The sequence below is a fragment of the Trachemys scripta genome, chromosome 8 (assembly GCF_013100865.1).
Source record: "Trachemys scripta elegans isolate TJP31775 chromosome 8, CAS_Tse_1.0, whole genome shotgun sequence".
Classification (NCBI taxonomy): domain Eukaryota; kingdom Metazoa; phylum Chordata; order Testudines; family Emydidae; genus Trachemys; species Trachemys scripta.
The window spans coordinates 3,434,341-3,456,217 of record NC_048305.1 but is presented as its reverse complement, the minus strand read 5'-3'; the positions used below and the strand labels follow the sequence as shown (position 1 = coordinate 3,456,217).

The 21,877-nt window shown below is 46.2% G+C and overlaps 1 protein-coding gene across 8 annotated transcripts in view; it reads left to right on the top strand.

The window, feature by feature from the left end:
- Positions 1 to 21,877, top strand: part of SGCD (sarcoglycan delta) — a 501,599-nt gene that overhangs the window by 287,540 nt on the left and 192,182 nt on the right. For 7 of the 8 annotated variants that reach the window (XM_034778041.1, XM_034778046.1, XM_034778040.1 and 4 more), the window contains one exon: positions 14,487 to 14,672. In XM_034778041.1, coding sequence (XP_034633932.1) covers positions 14,487 to 14,672 — 186 coding nt within the window. Of the gene's footprint in view, positions 1 to 2,773; positions 3,066 to 14,486; positions 14,673 to 21,877 lie in introns of those variants that run through there. The other variant, XM_034778043.1, reaches the window with a different exon arrangement.

The following is a 21,877-nucleotide window of genomic DNA, read 5'->3' as shown; positions in this document are numbered from 1 at the left end:
GGGGAGGGGCACAGGCTCTGGGAGGGAGTTTGGGGGCAGGAGTGGGTATGTGGGGAGGGGGAGCAGGCTCTGGGAGGGAGTTTGGGGGCAGGAGGGGGTGCGGGGTGGGGGTGCAGGCTCTGGGAGGGAGTTTGGGAGGGAGGGGGTGTGGGAAAGGGGAGGGGCGCAGGCTCTGGGAGGGAGTTTGGGGGTAGCAGGGGGTATGTGGGGAGGGGGCGCAGGCTCTGGAAGGGAGTTTGGGGGCGGGAAGGGGGTATGTGGGGAGGGGGCGCAGGCTCTGGAAGGGAGTTTGGGGGCGGGAAGGGGGTACGTGGGGAGGAGGTGCAGGCTCTGGGAGGGGGTCGGGGGTGCGGCGCTTACCTGGGGCTCCAAAGCGGGGCGGGCCAGGGGAATTCCACGCGCTTGTGCCCCCAGGCACCGCCCCCGCAGCATCCCATTGGCCGCAGGGGCGATCGGGGCGGGGGCAGCGCGCGGAGGCACTGCCCCGCCCCACCCCACCCCTGGGCCGCAGGGAGGGGCCAGCGGCCACTGGAACGAGCAGGCAGACACCTCTCAGCTCTGCTGTGCTGCTGGGGCCCTGGGGGGGCGGCGAGTGCCCGGGGGTGGCCGGCGGGGCCAAGGAAGAGACCCAGCCCCAAAACTGCTGGAGCCCGGCGGGCCACATTGGGGAGGCTCACGGGCTGGGAGTTCGAGACCTCTGTGCTAGAGCCTTGCTACTCACTGAGGCCCGGCTCCAGCAAAGCACTTAAGCGCATGCTTAAATTTAAGCACATAAGAAGTCCTACTGAAAGTTAGTCGCCCTGTTTAAGTATGTTGTTTACTGGGGGCCCAGGTGAGATAGGATAGAAGGCAAAGGAGTGGTTTAGTCCGGCAATCGCTTTTTCAAGTGCCTGATATTCCAGTATAACAAAATATCTACATTATCTGAATCTGCAGTTCATTTTATTCTATTTTAGTTTGTTTATGCTAACGGATACCTGGGGTTTTACAGCGGTGGTGGTGGTTTGTTATTGGCTGGAGGCCCTGAAAGAGGATTGTGGCCATTGCAGACAGTTCTAGGAGACTCTCCTTTAGCTGGAATGATAATGCTTCCTATTTTGGATTGAAGAGACTGTGAGTCATACTCTGTCAGGAGTTGAATCCTTACAAGCTGTGCAAATAAGAATGAAATGCTATCGCCATCGGTAACACTCAGGACAGCTGTATCCCTTTTGCTCAGCTCAGTGTTGTGCAAGATCATGCAGACTGAATGATTTTTTTCACTTTGGGCCAGAACCTGCTGGTTTTACTCATGCTAAGAGGCATGGTGCCGTTGAAATCAGTGGGATTAAGGTGCTGAGGGTTGCAGAATCTGTTCTATGTATGTAGGCTGCACAGTGCATTTGAAAATACAATATCTGGTTTAAACTGCTTTGTTTGGAGAAGTTACTTAATGGGAATGTTGGAGCCAAATGATGCCATCTTGCAGAAAGTGACACTATGGGCCCAGTCCCACTTCCACTAAAGACACTGGGAGCAGGCCTGGTTATTGTAATGTCAGCGGTCTTTTAAAGCACTGCGGACAGATGTGATCCTGCAGGTAACTCCCAGGGAGGTTTTGCAAGATCCTGCTCACAGGATGTGAATGGCAGGTCTCCTTCCTGAATGATGAACAAGTCCTTACTGTGGACTTGATGCAAAGCCCACTAAAGTCAGTGGACTTTCCGTTGGCTGCAATGGGCGTTGGATCAGACCATATACAAACCTCTCACTTACAAGGTTTGTATACTTTTGACTCTTGACTGTGTTTAAGTCTCTTATAAACACTCCAGCCGGACTACGCGCCTCAGTAACTCAGAGAAAAGAATAAACTGATGAAACTGGTGTACATGGTTTTGAAAGAGAACGTGAAGGGAAAAAATATTACTCTCTCTCTTTAAACTGTCTCTTTTCTGTATTGTTACCTTGACAACTCTGCTGCTGTTTTTCATCTTTGGTGGGACTTAACTATGGTGAAAGAGGGGGACATCCATGTATGTTTCCACATCTACTCCAGCCTCCTTCACAGGCACGTGTCAATTACAGGGCATCTAAAGCAACAGAAAACCGTGTTCCTTATGGTGACCTATGGTGTCATCTGGAAATTATTACAGATACTAAGAACTGGGACCCATTCTGATTAAAGGTACAACATCATGTCTTTTTGTTTAAGCCAAGACCACAGTAACGTTAATTTCCTGGAAGAAGAGATTCAAAGTGCTTTAAATATTTTTCAGGGGTTAGCACAGCTCGAGAGCAGGGAGGAATGAAAGTGCTTGAAAAATAATTGTATTATTTTTGGTATAAGCAGCTACAGGAGTGTATGTCAAGATTAGGGTACAGCTCTGATGTGCTGAGCTGAGTCTAGAGGGGATAAAAATATCCTTTCTTTTCTTGCAATTGAAATTTCACTAGAGGCAGAGGCAAAGGTAAGGGGAATGTGGTGGTGAATTGAAATTTGAATCCCTATCTTACTTTGCTTTTATTAGGGCTGGAAAAGCTGCCTGCTAACCCAGATCAGCCCAAGGCCGTTGATACTGGGAAATGTTAAGAAACAGTAGAGATATTAGCAGCAAAACCTACCACTCTCAAGAAAAGTTGGTGAAGAAAATGACTAACATTCGTATTTGTTGCCAAAATGGCTCGCTTTATAGTTGCAAACACAAGACATGCAGAACCCCCCACCCCAGGCTCAGTGCAGGGGTGTGTCAGGGGGAAGGGCTCTTGAATGCAAAACGCATGTGTTTTCAATTGATATCTGGAGCCAGACCAGTAGCTGTAACTTGGCCTGACAAAGCCTTATTGAAGTACAGACAGAGTGTAGTTTCAAAGCAGTTAGGAAAAGAACGGGAATGCTGTTCAGGAAATTCTTCAGGCATGGGCAGGGGCTTGGCTGCAATTCTGCTGGTGGAAAATCTGACAGGGGCAGCTTCTGATCACAGGCACGGGCTAGGCCTAGTGCTGGTCTGAAAGCAACACGGCATCTTCTTGCGTACCCCCAGCACACGCCACGATTGTCTGTTTTGCATCTGGCGACTGAAAGAGAGGTAAGAGGGCTATTGTTCTTTCTCTGTACAATTGGTTTGTTTTGCTGTTCTTTTGTTCTGGCTCAGGAGAGGCTGTTTCCTTTCAGCAAATTGTTTAGAGAGGAAGAATTTGGGAATATGCGGTTGTGGCATGTTTGCTAAAGACTCCCACTAGTTTTGGGTTGGGTGTCAGTTTCTTTCTAACTTTTCTTTCACGCTAATCCTGCAGCCCATTCAACTCTTGCCTCTAAGTGTGCAGATGTTTGCAGACGCACTGACCAAATGATTCCCAACTTTTTGTTTTTCTAATGCAAGTCTGAGTGCAGCCAAAGAGTATTTTAAGGGCATCAGCATGTGTGTGTGTAACAGAAAGACAAGACAAAAAGTACTGTAGTCCAAATGCAGTCCGTGGATATTATACACAGCACATTGTCTGCAATGATAATAAATGCATATGTAAAATAGCATTTTTGATGGGCTTGGGGGGTGTAGGGATCGGCTATTGCTAAATGTTCCTGTTATGGATTCACCAAATAATATATTGAGATTGTTAGAACAGGAGGTAATCCTGTTCCAATCATCACTTTATGATTTTTCAGCAATGTTTTTCTCTTTTCCAACATTTGCTTCTGTATTTGTTAGAGCACCAGCCAAATAAAGCACATTAAACAACACAAAACCCAGTCTAGGGAGATTAGAACTAAAGACTTTAATTTAACTTGTATTTCCGCTCTAGCTGCACATTTTCTTAGGATTAAGCTTCTTTCCAAGAATAACTAAGACACATTAATGACAAATAATTTCCCTGTTTAGCAGACTGCCAGATTTGTGCTTTACTCCCTCATCCTCTCTGTTGCAGCATTAAAGCTGGAGGCTTTCCTCTGCCGTGATAGCATCTCCTTCTATGCTGTGTTAGTGTGTGGAAGTTAGGGCCGATGAAAATGTCAGAAGGCAGGCTCTGTTCTAGTTTCAGCCTGCCTCGCCTCAGTCTCTCACCAAGCAGACGTTTGATGTGCTGAGGATTTTGAGCCAGGCTATGTGGGTAGGGTTAAAAAGAGAAGGTAAGATAGCGCTGCATTACCAAAAAGGGCGGGGCAAACGTGGGGCTGAGTCAACCGCAGTTCAGGAAAATAGGCCCAGAGCCTGCTTTTCCTGTTGGCCGGCAGGACCCTACAGTAGCCGAGTGGTGACCCACGACATTCTCAGTGACAAAATGAGGTTGATAACCAAAGCTGATCAAGCCCAGTGTGGGATTGGCTGGAGTCTCGCTCTGTGTCGCCAGTGAAGGACTGCTTTGTTGGCTAAACCAGAGCAAGGCTGGATAGTCAGGAACCCGTGGGTAGACGCAATGGTGTAAAGTAGATAGTAGATTTCTTCCTTGAATGAATTTTGGGCAGCTTTGGGGCAGATGCCCCTGGGGCGTGCATCACACCATGAGAGAGCCAGTTGCACAGAGAGGTAACCAACACACCCATGCGCTCCCTAGCTTCAGAACGGGGTGGAGGGGAGGGACAGATTTATGGGGGAGGTGTGGCAGCTTCCTCACTGGCTGTAGTAGCCGCTGCTTCTTTCTTTGCTGGAGGCTGTCTGCAGACTCAGGTCGATGTCGGTGCGTAAGTTATGTCCTGGTCACGTTTTCAAGATTTCCTGTGACCAGGACACACATTTTTTAAAGTGAAACTCCTGCAGCATCTGAGGATAAAATATTGCATTTGCTGGAGAAGGTGACATGCCAAGATAGAAGGAAATGCAGCAACTAGCAGCTGCATTAGCAACAGCTGTGTCCAACATGGATTCTGGAGTAGCAGCTAGAGAGCAAAGGTTCATGTGGCCTTGTTCAGATTTTCATTTGGTCCATTAGCAGTGAGACATTGGTTTAAAACAAAGGCTTGTGCAGTTCACTGAGCAAGGAGAGCACATCTTTGAAGGATGGGATGACCTGTAGTTACTATGGAAATTACATTAACACTCAAGATTTTAGAATAAGATGGCTGGAAGGGAGGAGGAGCTGGATTCCAGAGACTATCAAGAGATGAATCTGTGTTGAGTCCATTTACATCAAGAGTTTTCAAAATAGAGCTTGGGGGGATTTGAAAATTTTTGAGGTATCAAAAAATATTCCTGTTCCGAATCGGGACAAAGAGTCGAAAACTTGGAATTTTTGAAAAATTCCCTCCTCCACCGCCCCCTTTCCTCCCCCCCCCACCCCCACACAAAAAAACCCACGGGTTGGGTCATTCAAAAAGTTTCTTTTGATAAGTTTGAAACCTGTTGTTTTGATTTTGATCATTTTAATTTTTTTAAACTTTTTAAAAATTCTAATAAGCTTAGCTTTTCAACCAAAAAGTATTTTTGAACAGACAGTATTTTTCATTCTGAAAATTTCAAAATGTTCTGTTTTGACAATTTCAAACATTTTAAAATGGCTTTTTTCTGAATCGACAAATTCATTGAAACTGACCTCCCATGAAAAGTTTCAGTTTTGACAAATTGGTATATTTTGACACCAAAACAACAACAACAACAACAACAAAAACGTGTGACAAAAGATTCCTGACCAGTTTTATTTCAGAGGATTGTGGAGGAAGAGAGGTTAGTGCACAAAGTAGATCAGAGATTAAGTTTTCTGACTGTGGAGACAGAGAACAGATTAGTGACACTTGCCAGAATCAGGATGGGTATTTTAAAGAGCATAATGTCCTTTGTTCACAGTGAAACTCACCGATAAGGGTTACTGAAAAAGAAAAAAAAGGTTTCCATAAGAATCAGTTGTTTCCCCAAACCACTCCATGCACCTCACAGGTATGTGTAAAAGCAGATGTCTGATGAGCAGAGAATGGACTAGACAGTGTTGTAGAAAACAGACATAGGAGAAAAATATCTTGGTATATATTTCATTCTTGTATCTGCTTCTCGTTGTTCAGGCTTTGTTAGGCAAGCTGGAGGCTGGAATTTATTGCTGCTTTCTAGATTCTTTGTGGAGGAGGCTTGTGCTGTGGTTTGTCCCAGGTCTAAATAATGTATGTTAATTGGAATGGGTTTTGGCTAATGAGACTAACGGGTTAATGAGCTGAGGGGAGGGGAGCAGGTGAGAGTGAGAGTGTTTCGTAGCTAGAGGGATACCATTGATAGAGAAAACATGGTTTCTTGGTAGCTCAAAACTGTATTGTCTGAGCCAAATTCTGTTCTCAGCTGTGCATAGGAAATTCACGTTGCTTTGAACACCATGGTGATGAGCACTATATAAAAGTCTCGACAGTGTTACATGCATGTTTTTAGGACAGAATTTGGCTTTAAAGTCTCCTCCCTCCGAAAAGAACCTTTGGGGACAAGTGAAAACAGCTACATTATGGCCTGGTGTCTTAATGTAAAGTACCAAAGAGGTCTTTATTGCACTCATAATAATGTTGGAGGTCCAAGTGCTCTGATGGACCACACCTTTTGCCACTGCATAGTTCTGTTGTGGCGAATGTACCAAATTCATCCGTTTAACTTCTTTGAGCAGCTTTGCTGGAATTACACCTGAGAGGCATTTGATCCAGAGTGTTTGGAACTGTATTTTTTTGTCTGTGTGAAAATCCATTAAAGGTTTGTGGGGAAAAGAGAACAGCTTTGAAACTGCTCTGTTGTGACTCATCCTTCTTCTCTCTTTTGGTCTCATCCTTTCTCTAGCACTCCCTCCTACCTCTTTATTTCTCCTCTTATTTCTTCTCATCCCGTCTCCTACTTTTCTCTCCCTGTTCTCCCTCCCTTCTCTCTATGTCCCCTATGCCTGTCTCTCTCTTCCCATGTGTAGTTGTCGTGCACCAACGTATGAGGAAAGGAAATGATCCTGTGCTCACTGCTTTTCTTGGGGCACCTGTTTCATTCACAAAGAGTGAAGCTGATTATAGGTTAGGTTGAACAAGTAGAACTTTATTAACCCATGTGCATGGCTCCTTCCGTGTGGCCGAGTTGCTTCCAGAGTCACTCCCCACATTCCCTATTCTGCTGGTGTCCCTCAATAACAGTCACTCCAGCAAACACGGGCCTTCTGACTCCATTTCCACTGATCATGGTACAGCACTTGCAGCCGTAGGAAATTAGCTAAACCTGCACTTGTGTACAGTTTGCACTATTGCAGGTATCACCTGGGGAAAACAAGAAGGAAGTAGTTGTGTTTAGGAATGTAACCACATGTTTTCACACAGGTAAGGAATGTGGTTTGATGCCATAGTTTGCTCCTTTTGCAAGTTACTTAAGACTTTCTTAGGTCAGACAATAAACTTCCTCTGGCCATAAGACACACATGCCTGGATGAGTCACTGTGTTTGAATGCAGCAGTGGCATAAAGGGGAAGGAGTGGAGGCCCAGTTTGTATACAGTGCATGACTGACCTGTGGAACTCACTGCCACAAGATATCGAAGCAAGATTTTAAAAAAAGGATTAGATGTTTATATGGGTGCTGCGGGTGTTTGTCCCTGCCTGCTGTATGGTTTGGAAATGGTGGATCATACAGAGATGGAAGAAAAGAAGATACAGGTAGTAGCAAATAATATACTGAGGTGATTGGCAGTCAAGTGGAGGTTAAACAGAGTAGGCATGGGAGAAATTAGCAGGAAGATGAACTCCAGACTCTCAGTGATAGGCAGGGGAGCACATATTTAAGGTGAGTTGGACGTTTGATAAGAATGGGAGAAGAATGGCCAGCAAAGAAATCATGGGAGGAAAAGGATCAGAAGAAAGGACGTAGAAGACTGAGGATATGATGGAAAGACTCTGTCAAGAGAAGTTTGAAGAGAAAAGGACTGGAACTCCAAGACCTATAAACCAGGGTCATGGGCGGGAAAGAGCAGCAAAGCATTGTGGGCAACTCTTAACTCCATGTAAATGGGAAAAGGAATCGAGAAGTGAAGAAAAGTGATTAGATGTTTGTATAGATAATGAGACCATCCATAGTTACGTAAGACAGGTTGATCTATAAAAGAGGTATAAATCCTCATGCTTCGGGATATAAACCCACCATTAGTTGTCTGGGGTCAGAAAGGAACTTCCCCTATAGGCCTTTATGCAGTTATCTATTATGGGGATTTTTCCACCTTCCTCTGATAATGGTCTTTGGGATGGCAGTTCCCATGTCCTATGCCCAAGCCCGTTCAGTGAATCAGTAGAACAGCTGGGGATTAGAATTTAAAAGTTCCTTGATCAGTCCACTAGCTCATGCAAACTCAGGCAAATAAATAAATAGTCTGCAAAAGTATTGAGCCACTTTTTTAGCTCCAGCCTCTGATTCATATGCATTTGTTTTGTGCGAACAAACAACTACCTGTAAGCTCAAATGGCTGTTTTGCCCACTTTGATCGTCACAGGGAAACTCCAGGGACAAATGCTGCCTCTCTCAAATCCCATGGAGTTCCAGATCAGGAGCCCCTCTTGCAAATGAGTGTGGAAGTGCACTTCTGAGGCGCTGCTTAAGGGGCTAAGACGGTCAGCACCGTTTTAGCATGGACTTCTTGTGACGAGTTCTCCCCGGGGTTCCACTTGCAACTGAGATACCACTGAGCCCACCTGTCCCACCAGCCTGGGTTCCCCTTACTCTGTGCTGCCGTGACAGGCTCTCAAGCCCGCTTCCAGCACCACACACAGGTAGGGACACACCCAGGTGCAGCTACATTCACACAAATGCTGAGATTAGCTCTGCCTGGGAGAGCTCAGCGAGGAATTGCCTAGCACTGAAGTGCACGCCCCCTGGAGAGTAAACCCAAAATGGTATTGTCTTGCACTGGGGAGAGAGATATGTACAGCTTTTTGCGCGCACGCGCGCACATACACACACACACACACACACACCCCCATGCTGTAGAATGATGTCAGTATAGTGGACTAAAGCTTCAGCTGGGGTCTGCCTGCATTGGGTAAGAAGAGAAGCTGCGTCTGCCTCCGTTCTTCACGTCAGCAAGCAGCTCTCTGCAGTGCCCAACAGATGAGTGGGTCAGTATCGGAGCGGGTCATTTCCAAGAACACTGATGACATTGCAGTGACAAAAGATGCAGACCTCCCAATGGAGGCAGAACTCCCCTGCCCCCAGTGTATTTCCTTTCAGTTTGAAATCATTTCGGTGCAAAACATTAATCATCTAGGTACTGATAAAAGAAACCCCCCCCCGGCACAGGAATGGCATTGATTCCTCCTCTTGGGACTCACTCTGTTCTGAGCCCTGATTTAGCCAACACAGCTTTGCCCGCCTGTAAATCTGCAGGAAATCTGATGACACTGGTGTTTCCAACGGAAATGTGTGCTTCTTATTTTTTTTTTTTAAATCCTGCCCTGTAAAGATAAAACAACTTTCTGTTCAATAAATTGATAATGCAGATACTGCAGCCTGAGCAAGACTAGCTCCAGCTGCATGAAACAGGAAATCAACAATCTGCTATTTCCACACAAGCAGGGCTTGATAAAAGCGAGAAGGCGCGTGTGAGACTGTAACTAATGAGACATGATATGATTTATAGAAAGTGGTTTCTATTTATTTTTTTATTTGTGATCCCTTTCGGCCGAGTCTGCTTTCGGCAATCCTCAGCCCAAAACAACTGTTACAAAGGCCTCTGCAGATACCAAGGCCTTGCTGCAGAAAGTTGCAGGGAGAAATCTGTGTGGCACTCTCCCAGTGGCCTTTAAAGGTATGTCTATCCCCTGTTCCTGTGTGTATCCTCCCACTAGGAGTACGTCCCTCAGCCCGCGCCACTTCCAGCAGCTCCCATTGGCCAGAAGCAGTGAACTGCGGCCAACGGGAGCCGCGATCGGCCAGACCTGCGGACACGGCAGGTAAACAAACTGGCACGGCCCGCCAGGGGCTTTCCCTACACAAGTGGCGTCCCAAGTTTGGGAAACACTGCTCTAGGGTATACAGCGAATATTGGGGGTAAGACTGCCTGAGGCAAAGCCGAAAAGTTGCAAAGGGCAACCTCTGCAGTTCTGGATTTTGAGCAGGGTTGTAAGTGCGGCAGTGATTGTCTGATACTCCACGCAAGTGTCTTGAAACCCACGTGTGGAAAGATGGGACACTTTAATGCCGACATATTCAGCGGGTATGTTACTTCTCTGTTTTTACCACTTCTCTTAGAATATAAATTTTTCACCCATTAACGTACAGTCAAACAGTAGGCATGTCTATCCTTTCTCGAAACAAAAACCTAAAAGCTCAACAAATAACCCCTCCTCCGAATTTTCCTTTACAAATCAGTATTATGTATTTATAAAGGAAGAATCCTTGCAAAACAAAACACACTTTCCAGAGAATACTCTCTCTTGTGGTGCTTGGCTTGCAGCTTCTTGTTTAAGTTGGGAGAAATTGCCAAGATGTAAACTATAACTAGCATATTTTTATCTCCCACATAGAGTAGAATATTGATAGCAGATGCTTCTTGCTTCTTTTTCAGTTGCCTTGCAAAGCTTTTCATTCGACTCATTTGTTTAATATCTCTCAGCACTGTAAGTCCATCAGTATTTCTTTTCCCTTAGATAATGGACAGCCTGAGCATTTTCTTTTGTGGTCAGTGCAGTACGTTCCTTCTCTATGAATCCCATGTTATGTTCTTGTTATAAATGTAGGGTGGCCCCATATATGCTGCAGTACTGTATATGATACATCACTGTTCAGAAGAGAGCCGCACAAAATGTTTGACGTGAACCACAGAAATACTCAAAATCAGCCCGTTTCTGTGGCTATGTGCTGTTCCCATAGAAATCTTTTGGTGTCTGCACGTTTACCAAAGTTGGACATGACATTTTCCCCACTCTCTGAATCACAAGGAGGGGGTACGGGGGGAGAGAGAGAGAGGAAACTTTTTTGCAGTGTACTCAGAGTTTGGAGCTGGATTGAAGTCACGTGTTGAAGTCATGTGGTACTTGTATTTGGTTCATTGACTGGTTGAGCCTGCAGCGTGATTCAATAGATTAGAGAGACAGTTCAGTCTTTCCAAGGGAGAGGTTGCATTCAGTGTGTGCTTTCCAGGATACCCTGTTTAGGGTTGCCAACTTTCTATTTGCACAAAACCGAACACCCTTGCCCTGCCCCCCTGCCCTGTCCCTCCGCTGAGGCCCCGCTCACTCCATCCCTGCTCCCTCTGTCGCTCACTCTCCCCACCCTCCCTCACTCACTCACTTTCACTGGACTGGCTCAGGGAGTGGGAGCGCAGGAGGGAGTGAGGGCTCCGGTTAGGGGTGTGGGCTCTGGGGTGGGGCCAGGAATGAGGGGTTTGGGGTGTAGGAGGGGTCTCCAGGCTCGGGGGTGGAGCCGAGGGGTTTGGAGTATGGGAGGGGGCTCCGGGTTGAGGCACAGGTTGGGGTGTGGGAGGAGGTACGGGCTCTGGGCTGGGACTGCGGGTTCCGGGGTGGGGCCAGAAATGAGGGGTGCAGGGTGTGGGAGGGGGCTCCAGGTTGGGGCAGGAGGTTGGGGTGTGTGTGGGGGTGAGGGCTCTGATGTGGGGCTGGGGATGAGGGGTTGGGGTGCAGGAGGTGGCTCTTCACACTATATTTAAGTATATTTTTCCAAGGGAAATCCCAGGCCCTTTGTCTCTGGGTTTATCTACCTTCTGGAGACATAGATTCCAGCTTCTGGATTGCTCTTAAATATCACTGCCTGGGAATCGCTATTTTTACTGACTGACATTTCTGCGCCTCTCATGATTCTAGGCTTAGTTTTGCAAGGAAATACAGTCCCTCATGTCTGAAAGACAATAAACTCAATCTTGCCACTGAGCAGGTAGGCTCAAAGGTAGGCAGAGGAGATTGTACTGTGTTGCCTGGTTGAGTCTCGTGATAGTTGGTGTCCTACATAAAGCCCCACCTCCTGGAGTCATGTTATTACTTGAGAATCAGCTCTCTTTGGTGTGTTTTTTTTTTTTTTTTAAGCAAACGTCTAGCCCTCCAGGTTGTGGAGAAAAGTTTGAAAATGTGACCCAAGTGTACTCTCCGCTTAAAAACTAGAAGGCAAATAAACACCTCCCCCACCCCCTGCCAACATTTATTATTTTCAAAATCTTGTGATTTTTAAACCAATCTCACATTTTGGGGGGCCTGATTTGTGAATTTTGAATGCTTGAGTTGGCAGTACAGACACTAAGCCAGGGGCCGAACCTGCCATTGGTCTGAGTTGGAGGGGCACAACATGGGTGAGTATAGTGACTCAGAGCCAGGTGTGAGGTGTAGTGAAGGAGGAGGAAAAGCCTGCTGACCTCTCAATCTGTGAATGAAAAGCTCCTATTTAGCCGTCCTGTTTCCCATCCCAGCACGCACATTGTACCAAAAGTTGGCACAAAGGCCAGAGAGTGGTAGTGATTCCTAAACTAGACCCTTTCAGACGGCCTCCTAGAATTGCCATCACCTGTGTCCTGTGTCGTGGTGGATAACACAAAATGGCCAAATAGCTCCAGCATTAGAGCAATAAGTTGTTCCGTTGCCAAAGATGCAACATGAACTTCAGCCCTGAAGCAAATGGAGTTACACGAAGGAGGAACTCGCGGTGGGCTCTGCGTCAGTACCTCCTGCCTTAATAGCACAGTCTGGCCCCGGGAATACAAAAGCTCTGAGCAAAACTCCTCCTAAAAGCCAGCAAATACCCTGATAGTGGTAATAAAGATGTTGCTACCAAATGACTTCTCATTGCCATTAGGTTTTTGTTCTCACCATCTTGTCTGGAGGAGGACATATGTCACTTCATCCTCTGTCGCAACTTTTGTAATTCATGTAAAACAAAGACTGATGGAAGATGTAGCGAGCCAGGAGGCAGTGGCCTTGAGTCTGTAGCTCCAGAGAGCTCCCAGTAATCTCTTCATCTGGCTCTAGCAGGCTAATTGCAAAACATTCAGCAAACTACTTGGCGCTGGGAATTTTCAGTTATCCAGGGATGGTTTAGATAATTTTTAGTCCTGCCTCAGTGCAGGGGAATGGACCTGTTGAGGTCCCTTCCATTCCGGCATTTCCATGATTCTGTGATCTTCAGCTTGTGCCTTCAGGCCTGCAAACATAAGAAGCAGTTCCCTGGGGAAATCCTATGAACTTGTTGCAAAACGAGTCAGGAACCTTTTGTACAGCAGTAGTTTAGTTCAGCAGGTAGTGCTCACGCCGTGGTTAGGATATTCAGGGCCAGATTGTGACAACCGTTATATTGGTTGCACAGGGGAGAAGGGGTGTACAAGGAATGTGCGCGCACACACTCACAAGCTTTCTCTTACACCCAAAGGGCTGTGCTAGCGCCTCCTACAGCCCCTGTGATTTGGAAGTGCAGAAGTTGCTCCTTCTCTTGGGAGCAAGATGCCAGAAAGAAGGTGCAAAGAGGCACGGGAAGTCAGCATGTTGGAGTGGGCAATGATGCAACATGCCCACCCCCTCTGTGCCCAGAAAAGCATCAACAGAGATCATGCCTCAGGCAAACATAAATTCCTTGGTGCTCCAGCCGAAGGGGTGCAGCGCTGCATGGCTCCCTGCTCAGGACTATGGCATATATGCTACAATCTAATCCTGTGACCAAAATTGTTCACCCCTTACAAATGGGAGCCTTTACTCATGCTAGAAGTCCCATTGAAATCCAGGGGAGAGTTTGCATGAGTAAGAAACTAAGGGTTGCACAACCAGGCTCTTGTTGGTGGAATCAAAAAATCTGTGCATTTTGCAGGAACACCACAGAGCTGGTGTTTGGAGACACCTTAGTAACTACACCTACTTCCTTTCCTCTCTCTCCTCTTTTACCTCCAGACCCTTGCATGGCTTTCCCAGTGCACTGCCACAAACTGCGGGCAGTACCTCCCTGTTCAGCAAAGCAAGTGTAAGTGGCCGAGCCAGCAATAACAGAAACCTCCGTTCGGTGTAAATCTTTCAGCAGTAATTTGATTCGGGATGCGCAGCTGGAGAACTTCACATTTTAAGTTTCCCTGGGGCAGGGGGTAGGGATGAGGAGGGAGAAATAAAGAAGCCGAACGCCTGCCCCCCTTCTCCTTTTTCTTGGCCACCAAGAATAATTCTATTTGAGGTGATTTTTTTTAATGAAAGCCTCTGAGAAGTAATATTGCATCTTCAAACCAAACTGCTGAACTCAACTTCTTTTGCCAAGCGCATGCAAAAATTCTACTCTCCGGATTTTGAGAGGGCCCGGAGTGCCTGCCTTGCAAAAAATGGAGCTGCTAAGAGAGTCACTGGAGAGTGGTCTCTCTGGGAAGCCCTTACACAGTGCGTGCGTGGCTATAAAACCTGTATTATGAGGTATATAAAATGAGCCGTGAGAGGAACAACACAGAAACAAGCCACAGGGAGAGGCACTGTCCAGCTGGTAATTACTGAATTTAAAAGTGCTCTAATCAGCGTAGATCCATGTCCCCAGACAAGTCATTCTCACAAGACATTTCTCACCATCTGATTCGTCCTGCAGCGTAACGGTCCTGCTTATTTTTCTGTGCTTGTTTCAGATGCCTCAGGAACAGTACGCACACAGGAGCGCCATGCAGAGCTCGGAAGGCCCGCAGGTATACAAAGTGGGGATTTACGGCTGGAGGAAGAGATGCCTCTATTTCTTTGTGCTACTCCTAATGATTTTAATCCTGGTGAACCTTGCCATGACCATCTGGATTCTCAAGGTTATGAATTTCACAATTGTAAGTAGGGGTTTTCAAAACGGGGGGGTGAATCCTGGGGGAGGCCAATGGAATTTCCTTCAGGCATCATTTAAGATACAGTTTCATGGTGTTTGGGTACCCAAACATTATGGGCCAAGTGTGAAGGTCTTCAGTAATCTACTTCATCTCCTGGAGAAGGATTCTCAAGGCTGTATGCAGTTTTATCAAGCCTAGGCATTCAAAAATCATGTGTTAAGTCCCCCAAATAATGAAATTGGCTGAAAAGTCATATTTGAAAACATGATCAATTTGGGATGTTTTTTTACTTATTATTTGTCTCTGCTTTTGAATCTTTTTACTTCACATTTTTCAGCTTTTCTTCATGAGGGCTAGAAGTTTTTTTTTTTTTTTTTTTTTAAATGAAAGATGTGATTCTAAAGTAATTACATGTCTCCAGAAACTGAGGCTTTATGAAAAACACCCAAAAAAACTGTGTAACTTCTGATAAAATCATAAGAGCTGGCCACATTGCGTATCTTCTTTAGATGAAAATTAGTAGAGCGTAGTCTGTCCTCTGGATGCAGGAGTTTCCATCTGGTTCTCCTGTTAATACTTTAAGCAGGAGTTACCTGCTGACTGGGACCCAGATACAGGGCCCAATCCAACTCCCACCAGAGTTCAATGGATAGACTCCTATCAAACTTAATGGGAGATAGACTACACAGGGATGAATTTCAGCTTCTGGAGCCAATTCTATTTATACTCTTTTGTGAAGAGTTAAATTGTGCATAGACCTTTAGTTGGTCCTCTGCACGGGAGTGAGTTTCACCTATAGTACAGATGGAGATAGACTGAAAGTCAGCATACAGAGAAACATCGCACCATGACACACTAAATCCACGTATGAGGAAGTTCTGTTATAAAGCCACTCACCGTACTCCAGTTGATAAGCCAGCTGAGCAGAGTAATAACGATAGGATAACTTCTTGAGGGAGAACTTTGTCAAGCTGGTCAAGTGGAAATTGCTTAGGAGAATCAGGGTCTTTAGATGGCGCGAACTTTGAAAATGTAACCACAGAGCTCTCTCATTGAGAGAGCTGTAAGATCAGATTCCACCTGGTCAGTTTCTTAGATCTGTGGGTCCTGATGTGAGTAGCACTTTTGAAGCATCTCATCTTTGTTTTTCCCCTTTCTTCACTTGATTCTGTCCAAGCGCTGCTCAGACCTAACCTACGGTATCTCTTTGACAGTCAGTGAGAGGTTGAGTAAATGTATTGTATCCAACAGACTAACTACTATGTCATTATAATTAATCACGCTCTAACAGTTGTACTTTCAAGATGTACAGTAAATGGCAATGCATTTGTACTGCATGTGTGCTTTGGGAGGAAAACCTTTTAAGGCAGTAATCTAGAAGAAATTAGCTATTACCCATAGTTAACTAAGGGGTGAGCCAAAATTAGGAATGATTAAAGCTTTACCAAACCAGTTATTTACTTTGATGGGATTAGTGCCCTTATTAAGTAAAACTTGTGTCTTCTTATGGTAATACATTTTAGAAAATAGCTGCTAGGACATGAGTATTGCTGCAGTGTTGGAAAACTGCTCTTATCCCAGCGATTAATACCTGGTTGTAAGCCAGTGTTCTAACGCACCAGTTTATGCACCAAAGAACACTCGCCCGCCACTGGATTTCAGTCCCGTTTTCTTCAGAGACTCCGCTTTATTTCTGCAAAATAACATAAGTTCAACACATCCATCGTATCCTTTTTCCCTGGCCAAGGGGCCTATTTATACCCTACAGGATTATATTCCTGTGAGTCCAGGTGAGCCTCTACTTCCTTCTCGATTGTACTGTGCTTGAGTGATATGTAAATTGGGTTCTTCCTCCTGACCCAGGGACTCTTGCAGGAGCTTGCCTGCAGCTGTTCAGCTCAACTGAGCTCCTTGCTGTCTTATATGAAGAAGAGGTGATCTTCAAGCAATCACCTGATCCCTGCCCTTACAGCATCCGCTAAGTGGTCACAGGTACGGCTAGGCCCAACTCCCCTTAAAGGGCCGGCCACTCTGTGACACTGGTTTTGTACCAGTCCCAGGGGAAAATAGATTCCAATAGGTATTTAATTAATTCATTTTCATAACGTGTAAGTTTAGTAGGCAGTGAACAGTTTGTGGTGATAATAATACAGGCTATAAATCCTGAAGCCTGAAAGGGGATCTGTTTTGTAGGGATTTGTAAAACCTTTGCTCAGGTCTAAGGCGATAAGTTTGAATCACGCCGTGAAATGAAATGCACATATACACATATACATGTACACCAATATCCAAACTGTGTCACAGACACAGAGCCGCAAAACCCAGGGGAATTCTGTGTTTCAGTGGGCACAATAGTTCCAGTTTTTACTTTTGCTCCCAAGCACTGCAGTCCCTTATAGGTGTGTGTGACCCAGAGTGAATGAATCAGTCGCCGAGGAAAGAGTTCAGTACTGGTAGGTATCCATGTAGAATCAGTTCTGTTACCCAACTGTCCGAGATTGGTCTGGTCCAGAAACACACACATTTTCAGAGTGTTTCCCCCTCGCCCCCTCACGCTCTTTTTCTCCTGATCTCCGAATGGGTGGGGCCAGTGAGTCATGTTTCATGTGCCGAGGTCTGGGTAATAACATGAGAGGATTCCATTTTTATTCAATTAAACTGGCTCACTATTAAATCAGTTATGTATGGAACTGCTCAAACTGCCATTTAAACCCCCCACCTCCCTTGTCATATGCATGAAGCACAGAATGCCTGATGTCTTTTCCAGACATTTCCCTCCTGCAAGCCATGATCTTCCCTCCAAATTCCATGAAGGTTGCTACAAGTCAGGAAGTGTGTTTTAGAGATGGAGGAGGTTTGACGTCCTGCCTGGATCTTTCTCCTCTGGTGTACCTGTTCCAGTTCTCGCCGTTGAATGCAGAATGATAATGACATGTCTGGAATCCCCAAAAGGACTGTGTGCTTCTGTTGTAAAGACAAAACTCTTTGTCGAAGGGGGAGATTTGTCATCTGCAGCAAAGGAAGAAGCACCGCTGAGTGGGGAAGAGGTTTTTTGGCCGTTGGTTGGTAGGCAGTGAACGAGGATATCGATCTGAGCAAGGCTGGCCCCTGAGAAAGACATTGCTGTGTCAGAAGCTCTTAACACTGCAGAGGAATTCTCAGAGTTTCCCTGAGGGAGAACTTAATCCTTCTGCCTGCAAGCTCATTTGATAGGGGTTGGTGTCCCCAAGCCGGGGCAGACTTCCACGGTGAACAGCTCTTGCTCCAGACTGGAGCTGGTGAGAAGCACCTATAGGAGAGGGTAGCTGAACCTGATGGCGATGAGGCATTAATGCAGCTGGCATGGCTGTCCCCGCTGGCTTGGTAGGGAACTGGCAGATTCACGTGGATGGGTTGCTGAGGGAAGTTCTGGCTCTGCCTGGTGTTGTGTCCTTATGCTGGAACAGAGAGAGCCGGGTGAAGCCAAGGAGACAGCGCTGAAAACAGACAAGGAACAAACAGACATTGTGGATCAAGGCTCCTGCAGCCACTGCACTTCCTCGGGCTCTGCACCACTGCCTTGCAGAGCATTACAAACTGTGTGTGTCTGAGGGCAGAGCTGCATCTGAGTTGCCCCTGATGGGAAGTCCTCTTTTTCAGAAAACCCCTTTAAGGACCCCTGCATTAAAGAAATTTAGGGTCAATTTTAATTTTTTAATAATGAATGGAGTAAAAGTCTGCAGCTAACAGCTGCAGTTAGGCAAAAGCCTTAATTTCTCCCTGCTCTGGTACGAGGAGGTGAGGGCCATTCTAGGGAGGCAAAATAATTCTGGCAGGAGGTTAGCCACGGTACCTGACAGGTCTGAGTTACCTGCAGCAAGGAGGGACCTCCCTTTGGCAGGCTGCCAGCCCTTCCAGAACTAGGAGAAAGTTCTTCTTCGAGTGCTTGCTCATGTCAATTCCATTCTAGGTGTGTGCGTGCCCAGGTACGCCGTTGTCTGAATTTTTTGCCTTAGCGGTATCCGTCGGGCTGGCTCTGGCGCCCTCTGGAGTCCCGTGTTCATGCGCCGGTGTATAAGGTGCCGCTGGCCCTACGCCCTCTCAGTTCCTTCTTACCACCCGTGATGTTTGGTCAGAGTGCCGTCCTCTTGCTTTGCAAGTGTGATAGTGGTTCTATTGCCTATTGGTGATTCTCTTGTATATAGTTCATAGATAGTTAGTTAGTAATTAAGTGTAAGAAGTTAAGTTAGCTTGGAGTCCCAGCAGGGACTTTTCCCTAGGGTGGGGCATGCCCCGGTCCCCGTGCTTCAAACCGTGCTACACTTGTGTTAAGCCGATGTCAGTTAGCGAACCTCACAGCAGTTGCCTAAAGTGTTTGGGGGAGTCGCACACAAAAGAAAAGTGCAAAATCTGCAAGAACTTCAGGCCAAGGACGCAGAAGGAGTCGGACATTCGCCTAAGAGCCCTCCTCATGGAGGTCACACTTGGCCCCCTGTCCTCTTCCCACCCCCCAGTTCTCCCCATAGAACTCCAGTGAGTTGAGCTCCACAGGGAAGTCCTTGCAATACAATGAGTGTGCATTATATCCAGTAGGTGTGCTCATTGGATGTTCGTAAGCACAGCAAGCCTTCTGCTGGGGAAACCTCCCGAGTGTAATGAATGCTGATAATGGAGACTGGGGAAAGGAGGAGGAAAGGGCAGCATGGGGGAGAGGAGGGGGGAGAAAACCCTTCCCAAAGCAGAGCTGTTCTTATGGAGATAACCATAGGCGCCAACCTCTCCTGGCGCCAGTGGGTCCTCGACCCCTCCCAGCCCCGTCCCCTCCCGCCCCTGTCCCGTCCCAATTCCCGAAAGTCTCCGCCCCCCCTCCCTGCCCTTATTGGACTCCTTCCCCAAATCCCTGCCCCGGCCTTGCCTCTTCTCCTGAGCGCGCCGCATTCCCACTCCTCCCCCGCCCTCCCACAGCTTGTTATGCTGCGAAACAGCTGTTTCGCGGCGGCAAGCACTGGGAGGAGAAGCGGGGATGCGGTGCGCTCAGGGGAGGAGGCGGAGGTGAGCTGGGGCGGGGAGCTTGGCTGCCGGTGGGTGCAGAGCACCCACCAATTTTTCCCCGTTGATGCTCCAGCCCCAGAGCACCCACGGAGTCGGCGCCTATGGAGATAACAATCTTCTCCATTTGCACCAAATCAAGTGAAATACCTTTTGCACCTCTTTAATCCCATCCTACTCCTTTCCCACCATTCATGGCCTGCGAAGGCATTCTTCCCAGTGCAGCCCTTTGTCAAATCAGAGTCTTAGCTGCGGGACATTTGAACACTAGTGCTATTGAGTGAAGAATGCCTAACTCATGTAAATTGATATTTTGTAAGGTTAAATGTTTGAAGGTTTAAAACAGAAAAAAAGTATTCTCTTTTTGCAGACTGATTTAAGCAGCAATTCCATGTTTGCACGGGGCCTGTTTTCCATTGCCTTGCATCTGGGGAAGTCGTTTACGCCTGTGCATAGGATTTGATACCCAGTTTGCACAGCAATGAATGGCTGCACCAGACGCAAAGCAGAGGATAATCAGACCCATGGTGTCCAGTGGGCACATATTCTTATGCCTGTGCAGAGCCGCGTGATGTCAGTAGGATCTGCAAAGATTCATTCTTGGAGCTCCAATTGCAGGATTGTAGCCCAAGTTCCTAATTGTCTTCCTATTTGAGTTCCGCTTTTCATAATGTCTAATAAGGTAGTTCTTTAACAATGGACCTTGCTGTTAACTAACTTTTAATGAATACATACATACCTATGTACATATATTCTTGGTAGTTAGATGCTAAGGACCTGTGTTTTGACAATTACTGTAATGAATTTAGACCATCTTTAAATAGTGTTCTGTTGTATAAATTTTCAAATATAACAATAAAAGATGTACTTATTTAAGCACACAAGAAAACAAGTTCCCAATTTCAAATAACATGAGGCCAGGTAGGCTCATAGAATGAGGAATGACAAACCATTGGCCACCCCACAAGGCTAGTATCAGATGCCTTTTATTGCAAAATAATGAAACAGTTTAAAACACTTCCCATGGGGCCCATCTGTGGAGATTCTTGGATAACAGCAAGACAGCTAAATAGACTTGATAAGAGAATAATGGCCAATAAGCTTCATTAAATGCCAAATGCCAAACTGCACTTCTGCTCATAAAGCTAATCAGGATTGGCTCACTGCTTGCTTATTTCCCCCCTGTTCTCCTATTTGTTATAGCTGCAGTCAGTTATTTCATCCTATTTGTAGATTGTAAGCTCTTTGGTTAGGGGCTGTCTTGTCATATTTGTGTACAGTGTCTAGTGGCCCTGATCCCTGATTGAGGCCTCTAGACACTATCATAATACATGTATTTGTTCCTAAGTCATCTTGCAAGATGACAATTCCTGCAAAGCGCAGAACCTATAAAATCATTTACAAGGAAACTATTTTGTAACTTCCAACTTCCGCTGGTCCTCCAAATCAGTGCCACAGGGTAAAGCCAGTGTCTCCTTCCAAACGCATGTGTGCCAGCATCTCTCATTCACATGGGTAGGAGAACCCAAAATATAGGGAGTTTAATTTCCCCAGGCATGTTAACGCTCCATCCACACCCTGCCTCCATTTCCCCCGGCACAGGAGGGTGTGACTGTCGCATGCAAAGAGCAGAGAGGGAGTTCGAGTGTTGTGTGGAGATTTCTGCAAGTCCAGGCTGACCTGATTTCTGCAAAGCCGTACCTGCCATGTTCTTCACCTTCTGGGAAATGGAACATAGGAATTGCTAGACTGCATCAGACCAGTGGTCCATCTAGTCCCATAACCAATCTCCAACAGCGACTAGAATCCTACTGTAGGAAATTGAAGTAATCTGCCCATACAAAAGATTCTGCTAACCCCTGTCAGTCAGAGATTTACCCTAATCATAGCCCACAGAAACTCCCCATTCTCCTTCATAGGATTTGGGGTCTTTAATTCCAGCATCTGGTATATCTTAAAGTTAAACATTGCAGAGGAACAGACCAATGCAACTGTTATGTTTTTTGTTTAAATAAATTGTCTCATTTAAAGCTGAAAATTTATATTTAAATATTGCAAGCGAATTGTTAACAACATAAAGAGGCTAAATGTTGCTGCTGTATGCGGTATAAAGATTGAGTAGTGATACTATCCTGATTTCTTTATTAAAAGACCATAAGAAAAAATGAGCTTTGTAAACT